Source organism: Salmo salar, chromosome ssa03 (genome assembly GCF_905237065.1).
Source record: "Salmo salar chromosome ssa03, Ssal_v3.1, whole genome shotgun sequence".
Classification (NCBI taxonomy): Eukaryota; Metazoa; Chordata; class Actinopteri; order Salmoniformes; family Salmonidae; genus Salmo; species Salmo salar.
The window spans coordinates 5,153,497-5,179,130 of record NC_059444.1 but is presented as its reverse complement, the minus strand read 5'-3'; the positions used below and the strand labels follow the sequence as shown (position 1 = coordinate 5,179,130).

Genomic DNA, 25,634 nt, shown 5'->3' with positions numbered 1-25,634 from the left:
ACCCAACCACTTACCTGACCCTAACTACCTTACCTGACACACCGGACCCCAACTACCTTACCGACACACCTGACCCCAACAACCTTACCTGACCCAACTACCTTACCGGACCCAACTACCTTACCTGACCCCAACTACCTTACCTGGACACACCTGACCCCAACTACCTTACCTGACACAGACCCAACCACCTTACCTGACCCACCCAATACCTTACCGACACACGAACCCAACTACCTTACCTGACCCAACTACCACCTGACCCTAACTACCTTACCTGACCCAACACCTACCTGGACCCCAACCACCTTACCTGACCCTAACTACCTTACCTGGACACACCTGACCCCAACTACCTTACCTGACCCCAACTACCTTACCTGACCTAACTACCTTACCGGACACACCGACCCCAACTACCTTACCGGCACACCTGACCCCAACTACCTTACCGCACACCGACCCCAACTACCTTACCTGACACACCCGACCCCAACCACCTTACCTGACCCAACACTTTACCTGACCCCAACTACCTTACCGGACACACCTGACCCCAACTACCTTACCTGACCCAACTACCTACCTGACCCCAACTACCTTACCTGACACACCGGACCCAACTACCTTACCTGACCCAACCACCGACCCTAACTACCTTACCGACACACCTGACCCCAACTACCTTACCTGACCCCAACTACCTTACCTGGACAAACCTGACCCAAACACCTACCGACACACCTGACCCCAACTACCTTACCTGACACACCTGACCCCAACTACCTTACCTGACACACCTGACCCTAACAACCTTACCTGACCCCAACAACCGACCCTAACTACCTACCTGACCCCAACTACCTTACCTGACACACCTGACCCAACTACCTTACCTGACACACCTGGCCCCAACTACCTTACCGGACACACCTGAACCTAACTACCTTACCTGACCCCAACTACCTTACCTGGACACACCTGACCCCAACTACCTTACCTGACCCTAACTACCTTACCTGACCCCAACTACCTTACCTGACCCTAACTACCTTACCTGACACACCTGACCCTAACTACCTTACCTGACCCAACACCCACCTGACCCCAACCACCTTACCTGACCCCAACTACCTTACCTGGACACACCTGACCCTAACTACCTTACCTGGACACAGCTGACCCCAACTACCTTACCTGACACACCTGACCCTAACTACCTTACCTGACACACCTGAACCCAACTACCTTACCTGACCCTAACTACCTTACCTGACACACCTGACCCTAACCACCTTACCTGACACACCTGACCCAACTACCTTACCTGACCCTAACCACCTTACCTGACCCCCACTACACACCTGACCCCAACTACCTTACCTGACCCTAACTACCTTACCTGGACACACCGACCCCAACTATCTTACCTGTCACACCTGACCCCAACCACCTACCTGACCCAACTACCTTACCTGACCCCAACTACCTTAGCTGACACACCTGACCCTAACCACCTTACCTGACACACCTGACCCCAACTACCTTACCTGACCCTAACTACCTTACCTGACCCCAACTACCTTACCTGACCCCAACTACCTTACCTGACACACCTGACCCCAACTACCTTACCTGACCCTAACTACCTACCTGACCCCAACTACCTTACCTGACACACCTGACCCCAACTACCGTACCTGACACACCTGACCCTAACTACCTTACCTGACACACTGACCCCAACTACCTTACCTGACACACCTGACCCCAACTACCTTACCTGACCCCAACCACCTTACCTGACACACCGACCCTAACTACCTTCTGTCTGTTCCCAACCACCTGCGGCGCCGACAACACCTGACCCCTAACTACCTTACCTGACACACCTGACCCTAACTACCTTACCTGGACACACCTGACCCCAACTACCTTACCTGAACCCTAACTACCTTACCTGACCCCAACTACCTTACCTGACACACCTGACCCTAACTACCTTACCTGACACACCGACCCCAACTACCTTACCTGACACACCTGACCCCAACTACCTTACCGGACCCAACACCTGACCCGACCAACTACCTTACCCGACACACCTGACCCCAACTACCTTACCTGGACACACCGACCCCAACTACCTTACCTGGACACACCGACCCCAACTATCTTACCTGACACACGTGACCCTAACTACCTTACCTGACACACCAAACCCTAACTACCTTACCTGACCCTAACGACCTTACCTGACCCCAACTATCTTACCTGACACACCTGACCCTAACTACCTTACCTGACACACCTGACCCTAACTACCTTACCTGACACACCTGACCCTAACTACCTTACATGACACACCGAACCCTAACTACCTTACCTGACCCTAACTACCTTACCTGACACACCGGAGCCCAACTACCTTACCTGACCCTAACTACCTTACCGGACACACCTGAACCCTAACTACCTTACCTGACACACCCGACCCCAACAACCTTACCTGCCCCTAACTACCTTACCTGACACACCTGACCCTAACTACCTTACCTGACACACCTCGATCCCTAACTACCTTACCTGACACACCTGGAACCTAACTACATACCTGACCCCAACTACCTTTACCGACACACCTGACCCTAACTACCTTACCTGACCCCAACTACCACCTGACCCTAACTACCTTACCTGACACACCTGACCCTAACTACCTTACCTGACACACCTGACCCTAACTATCTTACCTGACACACCTGACCCTAACTACCTTACCTGACACACCAAACCTAACTACCTTACCTGACCCTAACCACCTTACCTGACCCCAACTACCTTACCTGACACACCTGACCCCAACTACCTTACCTGACCCAGACCTTACCTGACCCTAACTACCTTACCTGACACACCAACCTAACTACCTTACCTGGACCCTAACACCTTACCTGACCCTAACTACCTTACCTGACACACCTGACCCTAACTACCTTACCTGACACACCTGACCCAAACTACCTTACCTGACACACCTGACCCTAACAACCTTACCTGACACACCTGAACCTAACTACCTTACCTGACCCAACGACCTTACCTGACACTAACTATCTTACCTGACACACCTGACCCTAACTACCTTACCTGACCCCAACTACCTTACCTGACCCTAACTACCTTACCTGACCACCTGACCCTAACTACCTTACCTGACACACCTGACCCCAACTACCTTACCTGACACACCTGACCCTAACTACCTTACCTGACCCTAACTACCTTACCTGACACACCTGACCCTAACTACCTTACCTGTCACACCTGTCCCTAACTACCTTACCTGATCCTAACTACCTTACCTGACCCTAACTACCTTACCTCACAAACCTGACCCTAACTACCTTACCTGACAAACCTGACCCAACTATCTTACCTGGACACACCTGACCCTAACTACCTTACCTGACACACCGGACCCTAACTACCTTACCTGACCCTAACTACTTTACCTGACCCTAACTACCTTACCTGACACACCTGACCCTAACTACCTTACCTGACCCACCTACCTGACCCCAACTACCTTACCTGGACACACCTGACCCAACTACCTTACCTGACCCTAACTACTTTACCTGACCCCAACTACCTTACCGGTCACACCTGACCCCAACCACCTACCTGACCCTAACTACCTTACCTGACACACCTGACCCTAACTACCTTACCTGGACACACCTGACCCTAACTACCTTACCTGACACACCTGACCCTAACTACCTTACCTGACCCTAACTACCTTACCTGGACCACACCTGACCCTAACTACCTTACCTGACACACCTGGACCCTAACTACCTTACCTGACACACCTGACCCTAACTACCTTACCTGACCCTAACTACCTTACCTGACCCTAACTACCTTACCTGGACACACCTGACCCAACTACCTTACCTGACACACCTGACCCTAACTATCTTACCTGACACACCTGACCCTAACTACCTTACCTGACCCTAACTACCTTACCTGACACACCTGACCCTAACTACTTTACCTGACCCTAACAACCTTACCTGACACACCTGACCCTAACTACCTTACCTGTCACACCTGTCCCTAACTACCTTACCTGACCCTAACTACCTTACCTGACCCCTAACTACCTTACCTGACACACCTGACCCTAACTACCTTACCTGACACACCTGACCCTAACTATCTTACCTGACCACCCAACTACCTTACCTGACACACCTGACCCTAACTACCTTACCGGACACTAACTACTTTACCTGACCCTAACTACCTTACCTGACACACCTGACCCTAACTACCTTACCTGCACACCTGACCCAACTACCTTACCTGACACACCTGACCCTAACTACCTTACCTGACACACCTGACCCTAACTACCTTACCTGACCCTAACTACCTTACCTGACCCTAACTACCTTACCTGACCCTAACTACCTTACCTGACACACCTGACCCTAACTACCTTACCTGACACACCTGACCCTAACTACCTTACCTGACACACCTGACCCTAACTACCTTACCTGACACACCTGAACCCCAACTACCTTACCTGGACCCTAACTACCTTACCTGACACACCTGACACCCTACCTGCACCTGACCCTAACTACCTTACCTGACACACCTGACCCTAACTACCTTACCTGACACACCTGACCCTAACTACCTTACCTGACCCTAACTACCTTACCTGACCCTAACTACCTTACCTGACAAACCTGACCCTAACTACCTTACCTGACACACCTGACCCTAACTACCTTACCTGACACACCTGACCCTAACTACCTTACCTGACACACCTGACCCTAACTACCTTACCTGACCCTAACTACTTTACCTTACCCTAACTACCTTACCTGACACACCTGCCCCTAACTACCTTACCTGACCCTAACTACTTTACCTGACCCTAACTACCTTACCTGACACACCTGACCCTAACTACCTTACCTGACCCTAACTACTTTACCTGACCCTAACTACCTTACCAGTCACACCTGACCCTAACTACCTTACCTGACCCTAACTACCTTACCTGACAAACCTGACCCTAACTACCTTACCTGACAAACCTGACCCTAACTATCTTACCTGACACACCTGATCCTAACTACCTTACCTGACACACCTGACCCTAACAACCTTACCTGACCCTAACTACCTTACCTGAACCTAACTACCTTACCTGACCATATCTACCTTACCTGACACACCTGACCCTAACTACCTTACCTGACACACCTGACCCTAACTACCTTACCTGACACACCTGAACCTAACTACCTTACCTGACCCTAACTACCTTACCTGACACACCTGACTCTACCTACCTTACCTGACCCTAACTACCTTACCTGACCCCAACTACCTTACCTGATCCTAACTACCTTACCTGACACACCTGACTCTAACTACCTTACCTGACCCTAACTACCTTACCTGACCCCAACTACCTTACCTGACCCTAACTACCTTACCTGACACACCTGACCCTAACTACCTTACCTGACACAGCTGACCCTACCTACCTTACCTGACACACCTGACCCTAACTACCTTACCTGACACACCTGATCCTAACTACCTTACCTGACCCTAACTACCTTACCTGACACACCTGACCCTAACTACCTTACCTGACACACCTGACCCTAACTACCTTACCTGACCCTAACTACCTTACCTGACCCCAACTATCTTACCTGTCATACCTGACCCTAACTACCTTACCTGACCCTAACTACCTTACCTGACACACCTGATCCTAACTACCTTACCTGACACACCTGACCCTAACTACCTTACCTGACCCTAACTACCTTACCTGACGCCTAACTACCTTACCTGACACACCTGACCCTAACTACCTTACCTGACACACCTGACCCTAACTACCTTACCTGACCCTAACTACCTTACCTGACCCTAACTACCTTACCTGACCCTAACTACCTTACCTGACACACCTGACCCTAACTACCTTACCTGACCCTAACTACCTTACCTGACCCCAACTACCTTACCTGACACACCTGACCCCAACTACCGCACCTGACCCAACTACCTTACCTGACACACCTGACCCTAACTACCTTACCTGACACACCTGACCCTAACTACCTTACCGGACCCTAACTAACTTACCTGACACACCTGTTCCTAACTACCTGTCTGTCTGTTTAAACCTAACCACCTGTCGTGAACCATATCCACCTGTCGCCGACAACCTATACCCCTAACTACCTTACCTGACACACCTGACCCCAACTACCTTACCTGACACACCTGACCCTAACTACCTTACCTGACCCTAACTACCTTACCTGACCCTAACTACCTTACCTGACACACCTGACCCTATCTACCTTACCTGACACACCTGACCCTAACTACCTTACCTGACACACCTGACCCTAACTACCTTACCTGAACCTAACTACCTTACCTGACCATATCTACCTTACCTGACACACCTGACCCTATCTACCTTACCTGACACACCTCACCCTAACTACCTTACCTGACACACCTGACCCTAACTATCTTACCTGACACACGTGACCCTAACTACCTTACCTGACACACCAAACCTAACTACCTTACCTGACCGTAATGACCTTACCTGACCCTAACTATCTTACCTGACACACCTGACCCTAACTACCTTACCTGACACACCTGACCCTAACTATCTTACCTGACACACCTGACCCTAACTACCTTACATGACACACCAAACCCTAACTACCTTACCTGACCCTAACTACCTTACCTGACACACCTGAGCCTAACTACCTTACCTAACCCTAACTACCTTTCCTGACACACCTGAACCTAACTACCTTACCTGACACACCTGACCCTAACAACCTTACCTGCCCCTAACTACCTTACCTGACACAGCTGACCCTAACTACCTTACCTGTCACACCTCGCCCTAACTACCTTACCTGACACACCTGAACCTAACTACATTACCTGACCCTAACTACCTTTACTAACACACCTGACCCTAACTACCTTACCTGACTCCAACTACCTTACCTGACCCTAACTACCTTACCTGACACACCTGACCCTAACTACCTTACCTGACACACCTGACCCTAACTATCTTACCTGACACACCTGACCCTAACTACCTTACCTGACACACCAAACCTAACTACCTTACCTGACCCTAACTACCTTACCTGACCCTAACTACCTTACCTGACACACCTGATCCTAACTACCTTACCTGACCCTAATGACCTTACCTGACCCTAACTACCTTACCTGACACACCAAACCTAACTACCTTACCTGACCGTAATGACCTTACCTGACCCTAACTATCTTACCTGACACACCTGACCCTAACTACCTTACCTGACACACCTGACCCTAACTATCTTACCTGACACACCTGACCCTAACAACCTTACCTGACACACCTGATCCTAACTACCTTACCTGACCCTAATGACCTTACCTGACACTAACTATCTTACCTGACACACCTGACCCTAACTACCTTACCTGACCCTAACTACCTTACCTGACACACCTGACCCTAACTACCTTACCTGACACACCTGACCCTAACCACCTTACCTGACCCTAACTACCTTACTGACCCTAACTACCTTACCTTATCCTAACTACCTTACATGTCACACCTGACTCTAACTACGTTACCTGACACACCTGATCCTAACTACCTTACCTGAACCTAACTACCTTACCTGACCATAAACACCTTACCTGACACACCTGACCCTAACTACCTTACCTGACACACCTACCTAACTACCTTCCCTGACCCTAACTACCTTACCTGACACACATGACCCTAACTACCTTACATGACACACCTGACCCTAACTACCTTACCTGACCCTAACTACCTTACCTGAACCTAATGACCTTACCTGACACACCTGACCCTAACTACCTTACCTGACACACCTGACCCTAACTACCTTACCTGACCCTAATGACCTTACCTGACACACCTGAACCTAACTACCTTACCTGACACACCTGACCCTAACTACCTTACCTGACCCTAACTACCTTACCTGACCCTAACTACCTTACCTGACACACATGACCCTAACTACCTTACCTGACACACCTGACCCTAACTATCTTACCTGACACACCTGACCCTAACTACCTTACCTGACCCTAACTACCTTACCTGACACACCTGACCCTAACTACTTTACCTTACCCTAACAACCTTACCTGACACACCTGACCCTAACTACCTTACCTGTCACACCTGTCCCTAACTACCTTACCTGATCCTAACTACCTTACCTGACCCTAACTACCTTACCTCACAAACCTGACCCTAACTACCTTACCTGACAAACCTGACCCTAACTATCTTACCTGACACACCTGACCCTAACTACCTTACCTGACACACCTGACCCTAACTACCTTACCTGACCCAACTACTTTACCTTACCCTAACTACCTTACCTGACACACCTGCCCCTAACTACCTTACCTGACCCTAACTACTTTACCTGACCCTAACTACCTTACCTGACACACCTGACCCTAACTACCTTACCTGACCCTAACTACTTTACCTGACCCTAACTACCTTACCAGTCACACCTGACCCTAACTACCTTACCTGACCCTAACTACCTTACCTGACAAACCTGACCCTAACTACCTTACCTGACAAACCTGACCCTAACTACCTTACCTGACACACCTGACCCTAACAACCTTACCTGACCCTAACTACCTTACCTGAACCTAACTACCTTACCTGACAAACCTGACCCTAACTACCTTACCTGACAAACCTGACCCTAACTACCTTACCTGACACACCTGACCCTAACTACCTTACCTGTCACACCTGTCCCTAACTACCTTACCTGATCCTAACTACCTTACCTGACCCTAACTACCTTACCTCACAAACCTGACCCTAACTACCTTACCTGACAAACCTGACCCTAACTATCTTACCTGACACACCTGACGCTAACTACCTTACCTGACACACCTGACCCTAACTACCTTACCAAACACTAACTACTTTACCTCACCCTAACTACCTTACCTGACACACCTGCCCCTAACTACCTTACCTGACCCTAACTACTTTACCTGACCCTAACTACCTTACCTGACACACCTGACCCTAACTACCTTACCTGGCACACCTGACCCTAACAACCTTACCTGACCCTAACTACCTTACCTGAACCTAACTACCTTACCTGACCATATCTACCTTACCTGACACACCTGACCCTAACTACCTTACCTGACACACCTGAACCTAACTACCTTACCTGACACACCTGGCCCTAACTACCTTACCTGACACACCTGAACCTAACTACCTTACCTGACCCTAACTACCTTACCTGACACACCTGACTCTACCTACCTTACCTGACCCTAACTACCTTACCTGACCCTAACTACCTTACCTGATCCTAACTACCTTACCTGACACACCTGACTCTAACTACCTTACCTGACCCTAACTACCTTACCTGACCCTAACTACCTTACCTGACACACCTGACCCTAACTACCTTACCTGACACAGCTGACCCTACCTACCTTACCTGACACACCTGACCCTAACTACCTTACCTGACACACCTGACCCTAACTACCTTACCTGACCCTAACTACTTTACCTTACCCTAACTACCTTACCTGACACACCTGCCCCTAACTACCTTACCTGACCCTAACTACTTTACCTGACCCTAACTACCTTACCTGACACACCTGACCCTAACTACCTTACCTGACCCTAACTACTTTACCTGACCCTAACTACCTTACCAGTCACACCTGACCCTAACTACCTTACCTGACCCTAACTACCTTACCTGACAAACCTGACCCTAACTACCTTACCTGACAAACCTGACCCTAACTATCTTACCTGACACACCTGACCCTAACTACCTTACCTGACACACCTGACCCTAACAACCTTACCTGACCCTAACTACCTTACCTGAACCTAACTACCTTACCTGACCATATCTACCTTACCTGACACACCTGACCCTAACTACCTTACCTGACACACCTGGCCCTAACTACCTTACCTGACACACCTGAACCTAACTACCTTACCTGACCCTAACTACCTTACCTGACACACCTGACTCTACCTACCTTACCTGACCCTAACTACCTTACCTGACCCTAACTACCTTACCTGATCCTAACTACCTTACCTGACACACCTGACTCTAACTACCTTACCTGACCCTAACTACCTTACCTGACCCTAACTACCTTACCTGACCCTAACTACCTTACCTGACACACCTGACCCTAACTACCTTACCTGACACAGCTGACCCTACCTACCTTACCTGACACACCTGACCCTAACTACCTTACCTGACACACCTGATCCTAACTACCTTACCTGACCCTAACTACCTTACCTGACACACCTGACCCTAACTACCTTACCTGACACACCTGACCCTAACTACATTACCTGACCCTAACTACCTTTCCTGACCCCAACTATCTTACCTGTCATACCTGACCCTAACTACCTTACCTGATCCTAACTACCTTACCTGACACACCCGACCCCAACTATCTTACCTGTCATACCTGACCCTAACTACCTTACCTGACCCTAACTACCTTACCTGACCCTAACTACCTTAGCTGACACAGCTGATCCTAACTACCTTACCTGACACACCTGACCCTAACTACCTTACCTGACCCTAACTACCTTACCTGACCCTAACTACCTTACCTGACCCTAATACCTTTCCTGACACACCTGACCCTAACTACCTTACCTGACCCTAACTACCTTACCTGACCCCAACTACCTTACCTGACACACCTGACCGTAACTACCGTACCTGACACACCTGATCCTAACTACCTTACCTGACACACCTGACCCTAACTACCTTACCTGACACACCTGACCCTAACTACCTTACCTGACCCTAACTAACTTACCTGACACACCTGTCTCTAACTACCTGTCTGTCTGTTTATTAACCTATATCCACCTGTCTGTCTGTTTATTAACCTATATCCACCTGTCTGCCTGTTTACTAACCTATATCCTCCTAACTACCTTACCTGACACACCTGACCCTAACTACCTTACCTGACACACCTGACCCTAACTACCTTACCTGAACCTAACTACCTTACCTGACCATATCTACCTTACCTGACACACCTGACCCTATCTACCTTACCTGACACACCTGATCCTAACTACCTTACCTGACACACCTGACCCTAACTACCTTACCTGACACACCTGGCCCTAACTACCTTACCTGACACACCTGAACCTAACTACCTCACCTGACCCTAACTACCTTACCTGACCTGACCCTAACTACCTTACCTGACCCTAACTACCTTACCTGACACACCTGAGCCTAACTACCTTACCTGACCCTAACTACCTTTCCTGACACACCTGAACCTAACTAACTTACCTGACACACCTGACCCTAACAACCTTACCTGCCCCTAACTACCTTACCTGACACAGCTGACCCTAACTACCTTACCTGTCACACCTCGCCCTAACTACCTTACCTGACACACCTGAACCTAACTACATTACCTGACCCTAACTACCTTTACTAACACACCTGACCCTAACTACCTTACCTGACTCCAACTACCTTACCTGAACCTAACTACCTTACCTGACACACCTGACCCTAACTACCTTACCTGACACACCTGACCCTAACTATCTTACCTGACACACCTGACCCTAACTACCTTACCTGACACACCAAACCTAACTACCTTACCTGACCGTAATGACCTTACCTGACCCTAACTATCTTACCTGACACACCTGACCCTAACTACCTTACCTGACACACCTGACCCTAACTATATTACCTGACACACCTGACCCTAACTACCTTACCTGACACACCTGATCCTAACTACCTTACCTGACCCTAATGACCTTACCTGACACACCTGACTCTAACTACCTTACCTGACACACCTGACCCTAACTACCTTACCTGACCCTAACTACCTTACCTGACACACCTGACTCTAACTACCTTACCTGACACACCTGACCCTAACTACGTTACCTGACCCTAACTACCTTACCTGACACACCTGACCCTAACTACCTTACCTGACACACCTGACCCTAACTACCTTACCTGACACACCTGACCCTAACTACCTTACCTGACCCTAACTACCTTACCTGACACACCTGACCCTAACTACCTTACCTGACACACCTGACCCTAACTACCTTACCTGACACACCTGACCCTAACTACCTTACCTGACCCTAACTACCTTACCTGACCCCAACTATCTTACCTGTCATACCTGACCCTAACTACCTTACCTGACCCTAACTACCTTACCTGACACACCTGACCCTAACTACCTTACCTGACACACCTGACCCTAACTACCTTACCTGACACACCTGACCCTAACTACCTTACCTGACACACCTGACCCTAACTACCTTACCTGACCCTAACTACCTTACCTGACCCCAACTATCTTACCTGTCATACCTGACCCTAATTACCTTACCTGACCCTAACTACCTTACCTGACACACCCGACCCCAACTATCTTACCTGTCATACCTGACCCTAACTACCTTACCTGACCCTAACTACCTTACCTGACCCTAACTACCTTACCTGACACAGCTGACCCTAACTACCTTACCTGACACACCTGACCCTAACTACCTTACCTGTCCCTAACTACCTTACCTGACCCCAACTATCTTACCTGTCATTCCTGACCCTAACTACCTTACCTGACCCTAACTACCTTACCTGACCCTAACTACCTTACCTGACCCTAGTACCTTTCCTGACACACCTGACCCTAACTACCTTACCTGACCCTAACTACCTTACCTGACCCCAACTACCTTACCTGACACACCTGACCGTAACTACCGTACCTGACACACCTGATCCTAACTACCTTACCTGACACACCTGACCCTAACTACCTTACCTGACACACCTGACCCTAACTACCTTACCTGACCCTAACTATCTTACCTGACACACCTGTCTCTAACTACCTGTCTGTCTGTTTATTAACCTATATCCACCTGTCTGTCTGTTTATTAACCCATATCCACCTGTCTGCTGTTTACTAACCTGATATCCTCCTAACTACCTTACCTGACACACCTGACCCTAACTACCTTACCTGACACACCTGACCCTAACTACCTTACCTGAACCTAACTACCTTACCTGACCATATCTACCTTACCTGACACACCTGACCCTATCTACCTTACCTGACACACCTGACCCTAACTACCTTACCTGACACACCTGACCCTAACTACCTTACCTGACACACCTGGCCCTAACTACCTTACCTGACACACCTGAACCTAACTACCTCACCTGACCCTAACTACCTTACCTGACCTGACCCTAACTACCTTACCTGACCCTAACTACCTTACCTGATCCTAACTACCTTACCTGACACACCTGACTCTAACTACCTTACCTGACCCTAACTACCTTACCTGACCCTAACTACCTTACCTGACACACCTGACCCTAACTACCTTACCTGACACAGCTGACCCTACCTACCTTACCTGACACACCTGATCCTAACTACCTTACCTGACACACCTGATCCTAACTACCTTACCTGACCCTAACTACCTTACCTGACACACCTGCCCCTAACTACCTTACCTGACCCTAACTACTTTACCTGACCCTAACTACCTTACCAGTCACACCTGACCCTAACTACCTTACCTGACCCTAACTCCCTTACCCGACAAACCTGACCCTAACTACCTTACCTGACAAACCTGACCCTAACTATCTTACCTGACACACCTGACCCTAACTACCTTACCTGACACACCTGACCCTAACAACCTTACCTGACCCTAACTACCTTACCTGAACCTAACTACCTTACCTGACACACCTGACTCTAACTACCTTACCTGACACACCTGACCATATCTACCTTACCTGACACACCTGACCCTATCTACCTTACCTGACACACCTGACCCTAACTACCTTACCTGACACACCTGACCCTAACTACCTTACCTGACACACCTGGCCCTAACTACCTTACCTGACACACCTGAACCTAACTACCTTACCTGACCCTAACTACCTTACCTGACACACCTGACTCTACCTACCTTACCTGACCCTAACTACCTTACCTGACCCTAACTACCTTACCTGATCCTAACTACCTTACCTGACACACCTGACTCTAACTACCTTACCTGACCCTAACTACCTTACCTGACCCTAACTACCTTACCTGACCCTAACTACCTTACCTGACACACCTGACCCTAACTACCTTACCTGACACAGCTGACCCTACCTACCTTACCTGACACACCTGACCCTAACTACCTTACCTGACACACATGATCCTAACTACCTTACCTGACCCTAACTACCTTACCTGACACACCTGACCCTAACTACCTTACCTGACACACCTGACCCTAACTACCTTACCTGTCCCTAACTACCTTACCTGACACACCTGATCCTAACTACCTTACCTGACACACCTGACCCTAACTACCTTACCTGACCCTAACTACCTTACCTGACCCTAACTACCTTACCTGACACAGCTGATCCTAACTACCTTACCTGACACACCTGACCCTAACTACCTTACCTGACCCTAACTACCTTACCTGACCCCAACTATCTTACCTGTCATTCCTGACCCTAACTACCTTACCTGACCCTAACTACCTTACCTGACCCTAACTACCTTACCTGACCCTAACTACCTTACCTGACCCCAACTACCTTACCTGACACACCTGACCCTAACTACCGTACCTGACACACCTGATCCTAACTACCTTACCTGACACACCTGAGCCTAACTACCTTACCTGACACACCTGACCCTAACTACCTTACCTGACCCTAACTAACTTACCTGACACACCTGTCTCTAACTACCTGTCTGTCTGTTTATTAACCTATATCCACCTGTCTGTCTGTTTATTAACCTATATCCACCTGTCTGCCTGTTTATTAACCTATATCCTCCTGTCTGTCTGTTTTTTTAACCTTTATCCACCTGTCTGTCTGTTTATTAACCAATATCCACCTGTCTGTCTGTTTATTAACCTATATCCACCTGTCTGTCTGTTTATTAACCTATATCCACCTGTCTGTCTGTTTATTATCCTATATCCACCTGTCTTTCTGTGTTTTAACCGATATCTACATGTCTGTCTGTTTATGAACCTATATCTTTACCTGTCTGTCTGTTATTAACCTATATCCACCTGTCTGTCTGTTTATGAACCTGTGTCTACCTGTCTGTCTGTTTATGAAGCTATATCTTTAACTGTCTGTCTGTTATTAATCTATAGCCACCTGTCTGTCTGTGATTAACCTCAATCTACCTGTCTGTCTGTTATTAATCTATAGCCACCTGTCTGTCTGTTATTAACCTATATCTACCTGTCTGTCTGTTTATGAACCTGTATCTGTCTGTCTGTCTGTTATGAATCTATTTCCACCTGTCTGTCTGTCTGTCTGTTTGTTTATCTGTTTATTAACCTATATCTACCCGTCTTTCTGTTTATGAATATATTTCCAGCTGTCTGTCTGTTTAACTGTCTCTTAACCTATATCTACCTGTCTGTCTGTTTATCAACCTGTATCCACCTGTCTGTCTATCTGTTTATTAACCGATATCTACCTGTCTGTCTGTTTATTAACCTGTATCCACCTGTCTGTCTATCTATTTATTAACCTATATCTACCTGTCTGTCTGTTTATTAACCTATATCTACCTGTCTGTCGGTTTATTAACCTATATCTACCTGTCTCTGTTTGTTAACCTATATCCACCTGTCTGTCTGTTTATTAACCTGTATCCACCTGTCTGTCTGTCTGTTTATTAACCTATATCTACCTGTCTGTCTATCTGTTTATTAACCTATATCTACCTGTCTGTCTGTTTATTAACCTATATCTACCTGTCTGTCGGTTTATTAACCTATATCTACCTGTCTCTGTTTGTTAACCTATATCCACCTGTCTGTCTGTTTATCTGTTTTATTAACCTATATCTTTACCTGTCATTCTGTTTATTAACCTATATCCACCTGTCTGTCTGTTATGAAACTATATCCACCTGTCTGTCTGTTTATTAACCGATATCCACCTGTCTGTCTGTTATTAACCTACATCTACCTGTCTGTCTGTTATTAACCTACATCTACCTGTCTGTCTGTTTATTAACCGATATCCACCTGTCTATCTGTTTATGAACCTATATCTTTACCTGTCTGTCTGTTATGAATCTATATCCACCTGTCTGTCTGTTTATTAACCGATATCCACCTGTCTGTTTATGAATCTATATCTACATGTCTGTCTGTTTATGAACCTATATATTTACCTGTCTGTCTGTTATTAACCTATATCTTTACCTGTCTGTCTGTTATGAATCTATATCCACCTGTCTGTCTGTTTATTAACCGATATCCACCTGTCTGTCTGTTATTAATCTATAGCCACCTGTCTGTCTGTTATTAACCTATATCTATCTTTCTGTCTGTTATGAATGTATTTCCACCTGTCTGTCTGTTTGTTTATCTGTTTATTAACCTATATATACCTGTCTGTCTGTTTATGAACCTATTTCCACCTGTCTGTCTGTTTGTTTATCTGTTTATTAACCTATATCTACCCGTCTGTCTGTTTATGAACCTATATCCACCTGTCTGTCTGTTTAACTGTCTCTTAACCTATATCTACCTGTCTGTCTGTTTATTAACCTGTATACACCTGTCTGTCTATCTGTTTATTAACCTATATCTACCTGTCTGTCTGTTTATTAACCTATATCCACCTGTCTGTCTGTTTATTAACCTATATCTTTACCTGTCATTCTGTTTATTAACCTATATCCACCTGTCTGTCTGTTTATTAACCTATATCCACCTGTCTGTCTGTTATTAACCGATATCCACCTGTCTGTCTGTTTATGAACGTGTATCTATCTGTCTGTCTCTCCAGCCTCAGGACGGGTACCGTATGGTCCAACAGTTCCAGTTCCTGGGTTGGCCCATGTACCGAGACACGCCCATGTCCAAACGCTCCTTCCTGAAGCTCATCAGACAGGTGGACAAATGGCAGGAGGAGTATGATGGAGGAGAGGGCCGCACGGTGGTGCACTGTCTGTAAGTACCACACACACACACTAACACACACACACACACACACACACACACACTAACACACACACACACACACACTAACACACACACTAACACACACACTAACACTAACACTAACACACACACTAACACACACACTAACACACACACTAACACTAACACACACACACTAACACACACACACACACACACACACACACACTAACACACACACACACACACACTAACACTAACACACACACTAACACACACACTAACACTAACACACACACACTAACACACACACACTAACACACACACACACACACACACAAACACACACACACACACGAACACACACACTAACACTAACACACACTAACACACACACACACACACACACGAACACACACACACACACACACACACTAACACACAAACTAACACACACACACACACACACACACACACACACACACACTAACACTAACACACACACTAACACTAACACACACTAACACACAAACTAACACACACACACACACACTAACACACACACTAACACACACACACACACGAACACACTAACACTAACACACACACACACACTAACACACACACTAACACACACACACACACACTAACACACACACACACTAACACACACACTACCACACACACTACCACTAACACACACTAACACTAACACACACACACACACACACACACACACTAATACACACACACACTAACACACACTAACACACACACTAACACACACACACACTAACACACACACACACTAACACACACACTACCACACACACTACCACACACACACACACTAACACACACACACACACACACACTAACACACACACTAACACACACACACACACTAACACACACACTAACACACACACACACACACACACTAACACACAAACTAACACTAACACACACACACACACTAACACACACACTAACACACAGGGACATACACGCACACACACACACACACACTACACACACACACACACACTAACACACACACACACACACACACACACACACACACACACACACACACACACACACACACACACACACACACACACACTAACACACAAACTAACACACAGGGACATACACACACACACACACACACACACTCCATTATCTGTAAGTCACACTCACATGTAGTTCCGCTTTCTGTAAGGAGTTCCCGAGTGGCGCAGCGTTCTAAGGCACTGCATCTTAGTGCAAGAGGCGTCACTACAGTCCCTGGTTTGAATCCAGGCTGCATCACATCCGGCCGGGATTGGGAGTCCCATAGGGCGGCGCACAATTGGCCCAGCGTCGTCCGGGTTTGCCCGGGGGGGTAGGCCGTCATTGTAAATAACAATTTGTTCTTAACTGACTTGCCTAGTTAAATAAAGGTTAAATAAAAAAATATATGTATATATTAAAAGTCGCTGACAGACACATATAGAACCAGAGGCGCAACTTTGGTTATAGAATTCAGGGGATCAACACTCCAAACAGCCTCCCTGGATCAACACTCCAAACAGCCTCCCTGGATCAACACTCCAAACAGCCTCCCTGGAGCAACACTCCAAACAGCCTCCCTGGATCAACACTCCAAACAGCCTCCCTGGAGCAACACTCCAAACAGCCTCCCTGGATCAACACTCCAAACAGCCTCCCTGGATCAACACTCCAAACAGCCTCCCTGGAGCAACACTCCAAACAGCCTCCCTGGATCAACACTCCAAACAGCCTCCCTGGAGCAACACTCCAAACAGCCTCCCTGGATCAACACTCCAAACAGCCTCCCTGGAGCAACACTCCAAACAGCCTCCCTGGATCAACACTCCAAACAGCCTCCCTGGATCAACACTCCAAACAGCCTCCCTGGATCAACACTCCAAACAGTAGTATGAGTTAGAGTAGTTAGAGTAGTTAGAGTAGTTAGAGTAGCTAAGAGTTAGAGTAGTTGGAGTAGTTAGAGGAGCTAGCGTAGTTAGATGAGTTGGAGTAGTATGAGTTAGAGTAGTTAGAGTAGTTGGAGTAGTTAGAGTAGTTGGAGTAGTTAGAGTAGTTGGAGTAGTTAGAGGAGTTAGAGTACTATGAGTTAGAGGAGTTAGAGTACTATGAGTTAGAGGAGTTAGAGTACTAGAGTTAGAGTAGTTAGAGTAGCTAGAGGAGTTAGAGTAGTTAGAGGATTTAGATTAGTTAGAGGAGTTACAGGAGTTAGATTAGTTAGAGTAGTTAGAGGAGTTAGAGGAGTTAGAGGAGTTACAGGAGTTAGATTAATTAGAGTAGTTAGAGGAGTTAGATTAATTAGAGTAGTTAGAGGAGTTAGATTAATTAGAGTAGTTAGAGTAGGCCTGCTGAGATTTTACTTTCAATCAAATCAAATGTTATTTGTCACATGCGTCGAATACAACAGGTGTAGCAGACCTTACAGTGAAATGCTTACTGACAAGCCCTTGCAGTTTTTAATAAAATAAGTGTTAAAATAGTATTTACTAAAAGAAACTGAAGTAAATATAAAAAAAATGAAGATATAGAAAAATGTAAATAAATACATAATTAAAACTTTTGAAATCATGACAGGGGAAACACCCCCATCTGGTGGTCAACCGCACTCACTGCTCACTACACCAGACAGAGTGGTACTTTAGAACTATAAACCCGAGTCGACTAGTTGCTTTGAGCTCTAATGAATAATGTAGACTTCTCTCCCTATTTCCACCATAACCTATTGCCTTGTGTCTCTCCAAAAGGGAATTGTGTTAGCTCTATTCATGACATATCTATCTGTTTCACCTCTCTCTCTCTCTCTCTCTCTCTCTCTCTCTCTCTCTACCCCCCCCCCACCTCCCTCCCTCCCTGCAGTAACGGAGGAGGCCGCAGTGGGACGTTCTGTGCCATCAGCATCGTGTGTGAGATGTTACAACATCAACGTTCTGTAGACGTTTTCCACGCCGTCAAAACACTGAGGAACAACAAACCCAACATGGTCGACCTACTGGTAGGAAAATACATTCTGTAATCATTAACACTACAGATGACCTACTGGTAGGAAAACACATTCTGTAATCATTAATACTACAGATGACCTACTGGTAGGAAAACACATTCTGTAATCATTAATACTACAGATGACCTACTGGTAGGAAAACACATTCTGTAATCATTAACACTACAGGTGACCTACTGGTAGGAAAACACATTCTGTAATCATTAATACTACAGATGACCTACTGGTAGGAAAACACATTCTGTAATCATTAATACTACAGATGACCTACTGGTAGGAAAACACATTCTGTAATCATTAATACTACAGATGACCTACTGGTAGGAAAATACATTCTGTAATCATTAATACTACAGATGACCTACTGGTAGGAAAACACATTCTGTAATCATTAACACTACAGGTGACCTACTGGTAGGAAAACACATTCTGTAATCATTAATACTACAGATGACCTACTGGTAGGAAAACACATTCTGTAATCATTAATACTACAGATGACCTACTGGTAGGAAAACACATTCTGTAATCATTAATACTACAGATGACCTACTGGTAGGAAAATACATTCTGTAATCATTAATACTACAGATGACCTACTGGTAGGAAAACACATTCTGTAATCATTAATACTACAGATGACCTACTGGTAGGAAAATACATTCTGTAATCATTAATACTACAGATGACCTACTGGTAGGAAAATACATTCTGTAATCATTAACACTACAGGTGACCTACTGGTAGGAAAACACATTCTGTAATCATTAATACTACAGATGACCTACTGGTAGGAAAACACATTCTGTAATCATTAATACTACAGATGACCTACTGGTAGGAAAACACATTCTGTAATCATTAATACTACAGATGACCTACTGGTAGGAAAATACATTCTGTAATCATTAATACTACAGATGACCTACTGGTAGGAAAACACATTCTGTAATCATTAACACTACAGATGACCTACTGGTATGGTACTAAGTCCTCTCTCCTAGCCTGGTCCCAGATTGTGCTGTCTTGCCAACTCATAGGGTCAGTGTCAAGTCATGACAAGAAAGCACAATATCCTGTTCAATGTAGTGTGTCAGTGTTTTATGTAGTCTAGATCAGATCAGTGTTTATGTAGCCTAGATCAGATCAGTGTTTATGTAGCCTAGATCAGATCAGTGTTTTATGTAGCCTAGATCAGATCAGTGTTTATGTAGCCTAGATCAGATCAGTGTTTATGTAGCCTAGATCAGATCAGTGTTTATGTAGTCTAGATCAGATCAGTGGTTTATGTAGCCTAGATCAGATCAGTGTTTATGTAGTCTAGATCAGATCAGTGTTTATGTAGCCTAGATCAGATCAGTGTTTTATGTAGCCTAGATCAGATCAGTGGTGAAGAATACCAGCCCCTTGTTTATTTCTGTTCTACAGGATCAGTACAAGTTCTGCTATGAAGTGCCTCTGGAGTACTAGAACACTGAACAGCAGGCTGAGCCTGGATGCAGATCTAGACTGGACTGAAGGGGTTTTGGACTTTACAAAAGACTGCAGCACAGACCGACTGGTGTTATCATGGTCAAACAACTGGAGCAAGGCAACACAGCAAGCACACAGACACACGCAGAGCTCTGTCTCTCTCTCTCTGTCTCTCTGTCTCTCTGTCTCTCTCTCTCTCTCTCTCTCTCTCTCTCTCTCTCTCTCTCTCTCTCTCTCTCTCTCTCTCTGTGTTAGTTTGATTAGCCGATTGAGGAAGTAACAGAAATGAGGTGTACAGTCTCTATATATTTCCATCAGTATCTGTCTATCTGCTGTCAGGAAGGAAACAGTCTCTATATATTTCCATCAGTATCTGTCATCGGGAAGGATACAGTTTCTAAATATTTTCAAAAATATCGGCCTCTAGTCTTTCTGCCATCAGGACTGATACAGAAGCATAATGTTTTTACACTGCAGTGAATCACCTCTTATCTGGAACCCTCGGCCTGTTCCAAACCAACCTCTGATCCCTACACCCTAGACCCTTTCTACTGTAAATATACCTATCTGATAAAAGAGATTGTGATTCTAACTCTAGACACGTGTAGATTAGAGAGGATATGTATGTGTAAGTGACATGGTAAAAGTTCCACCTTTTGCTATGCAGCTTAATAAACCTGCTCAATACTCACAGATCAACACCGTGACTAGGGGTTAGCAGAGAATTGTCTAGGGGTCAATTTTGGGGACAGGGTGCCCCTCTCTCTCTCTGTCTCTCTCTCTCTCTCTCTCTCTGCTCTCTCTCTCTCTCTCTCTGTCTCTCTCTCTCTCTCTCTCTCGCTTGTGTTCCTGTGGTTTTTTCTTTGCCTTTATATCCTCATCGGATGACAACAACAACAACATGCATCAATACTTTCCCATTTCTTGTGGAATGTGGTCTATTCTGTACGTAACGTGTTCATTTTATATATATATATATATATCTTTCCGTCCAAATCATGTTTTACTAGAAGTTAAAATGCCTAAATGTTACTGTACTGTATGTCCTGCAAAATAGGAAAATTCAAGATGGATTATTGTGGTTAACGGTTTATGCCATCAGAAAAGGGAAGGAGTCGGCACAACCGTAGAAATAGAATCACTAGATCGGAGATCACCGTTCAGGTCAATGGGTCTGTAACGGGTGGGCCGGCGGCTATGATTTTACCTTCTATCCTCCCTGTTTCGAGGGATCCACAACTTTTTTTGTTTGTTGTGCATTTTCCATTGTGTTTCTAGTTGTGCATATTGTAAATATCTCTGTACATTATTTATTTGCAGTCTGTATGTAATAATGGTGAATGACAGTTTAAGTGACTCATCTTTTATGGGTTTATTGATTTGATTGATTGTGTTGTTGTGAGCATGTGTTTTTTTTTGGGGGGGGTCATATTTTATGACAGATAAATTCCACTAGAACATAAATGTAGCTACAGTATAAAAATTATTGGTGGTGGTGTTGTTTTTCTTTCTTTCAGCTTAACGCGATGACATGAAATGTAAATAAAGGATGTGATCTGTTGCCAGTGTCCTTTCCGTACAGTTAAATATGTTACTGTAAGACGTGATGTTATAGGGACATCTAGTGGGGAGAGTCAGAATAGCAGTCTAGAATACTTCATATTACATTTACATTTTACATTTAAGTCATTTAGCAGACGCTTTTATCCAGAGCGACTTACAAATTGGTACATTCACCTTATATCCATATTACAGTTATTTTTTCAATTGTTTATTGCACAATTTTGAAAACAGGGCCCGGTTTGTCAAAACACTACACACAATTAGCACAACCCTACACCAAAGTAGCACAACACTTCAGATCATTTGCAAAATGGAACACGTTTGTCAAAACTATACACGACTTCATAAAAACAATATTTTGTTACCGTACCAAACACACACATTTCATATGACTTCAATCTTTTTGAACCAGTTACACACTGCTGTTGCTAACCTAAAACACTTTTAGCAAGTCTAATTGTCAGTGATTAGAGTTCTGTAAATGAAGTAAACAGAGAAAGTGCAACTATACAAACACTACACAAGACCAATGCTGCAGACTGAGGAAAATATCATTTATTTCTCTCCATATACCCAAATCAGTCAACATGGAGAATCTCAACAAAACACGTCCCAGTTTTCATGCTACTACAGTAGTAGTTAGCTACCACTGTTAGCTCAGCAAACAGACAAACGTAAAAAATTATCTGAAAAAAAACGGACAATATTGTACAGAAAAAACTACAGTAAACTAATACTATACATTATCTCTTCGCCTAGCTGGATCTGGCCAGAGAATTTCATCAACATCACAAGCAATATCCTCATTAGCAAGACAACGCGGGAAGAACCGTCTCGAATGTCGAATCCATCCTTGCACAGCTTGCGGCGTCGACTTGGTCACAGGCGTCCTCCATGGCCTGAATGAGGGGTACCTGAGCTTGGGGCTGGAGATCGTAAACCTTCCACCGCCATGCAGAGAAAAACTCTTCCATAGGATTTAGAAACGGAGAGTATGGTGGAAGGTATAGTACTGTCAACTGTGGATGGTGTTGAAACCAGTTCTGGACCAAAGCAGAGCGGTGGAATGACACATTGTCCCAGATGACAGTGTATTGCATCTGGTGCATTTCATTACCTGCTGTGACGATGTGGTGCAATCGGTCCAAAAAATGTGAGAATGTGAGGTGTGTTGTAAGGGCCCATTTTGGCATGACGGAGGAGAACCCCATGCTGTGAAATGGCAGCGCAAAGGGTGATGTTACCCCCACGTTGCCCTGGGACATTGATTATAGCCCTGTGGCCAATGATATTTCTGCCTCTCCTTCTTGCTTTTGTGAGGTTGAACCCTGCCTCATCTATATATGAATTCATGCAGGATTGCATCCATCTGCAAAACTCCCTGAAATACAGCGAAAGACAAGATTGTGTAGTTCAGGATAGGTCTAGTATACAGTCAATGTAAAAAAGTCATGTGTGCAGTATGCAACATCACAGTGCTAAAGTGAACAATACAAACCTCCACATACTCATGCCGCAGCCGTTTGACCCTCTCTGAATTCCGCTCAAAAGGCATCTCGATAAAGTTGTTTTCATTTGAACCTGATGTCTTTTCAGGATGCGTGCCAGTGTTGACTGAGAGACCTGATGGACATTATTGAAAATGGCATGGTCACCGATAATGTTGGATTGTAGTTCTCTGAGCCTGATAGCATTATTAGCCAAAACCATGTTTATTACCTCTCTTGTTCTTGCGTGAATATGGGCCCCCTTCCTCCTTGTCGTTCCCGACCCTCAATCCTATGCAGAGAATAATACATGTAACTTACTGTACAATGTCACAGGAAGGGGTATCCCAAGTGCTGATATGGTGCATACAATAAGCGGCTGATTACTGTAACTGTAGACAGATCTTCTTTTACCTGTTTTCCGGTCGAAAAGTCCTTATGACAGATGCCACTGGTATATCTGCTAAGATTTGGCTGAACTCTCAGTCCAGCCTCCCTCAGCGTCAATCCGTGGTTCACAACACGGTCCACTAGTGTTGCACGAATGTCATTTGATAAGTTTGGTCCTCTTCTTCTTTGTGCACGTTCTCCTCCTGCTTCAGGTCTTCCTCGACCTCTGGCCCGGCCTCTGCCTCTTCCTCTTCCTCCTTCTCCTCCTCTGTGTTCTCCTCCTCTGTGTACTCCTCCTCTCACCCTCACTCTTCTTCTGACTCCTTCCATTTTGGGTGAAGGCAGGTGAACCTACCTGCTGCATTTTTTTAGTGCTTAAACCTGATTGGTGTGTCTACAA

General features: G+C 45.6%; 1 protein-coding gene across 3 annotated transcripts in view; it reads left to right on the top strand.

Annotated features, from left to right (window-relative positions):
* LOC106596771 (receptor-type tyrosine-protein phosphatase mu) overlaps window positions 1–23,355 on the top strand; it is a 548,750-nt gene extending 525,395 nt beyond the window's left edge. For all 3 annotated transcript variants that reach the window (XM_045714448.1, XM_045714447.1, XM_045714446.1), the window contains 3 exons: window positions 17,136–17,299; window positions 20,177–20,312; window positions 21,750–23,355. In XM_045714448.1, the coding sequence (XP_045570404.1) occupies window positions 17,136–17,299; window positions 20,177–20,312; window positions 21,750–21,791 (342 nt within the window). In that variant the 3' untranslated portion in view covers window positions 21,792–23,355. The remainder of the gene's footprint in view (window positions 1–17,135; window positions 17,300–20,176; window positions 20,313–21,749) is intronic.
* The last annotated feature ends 2,279 nt before the right edge of the window (window positions 23,356–25,634 follow it).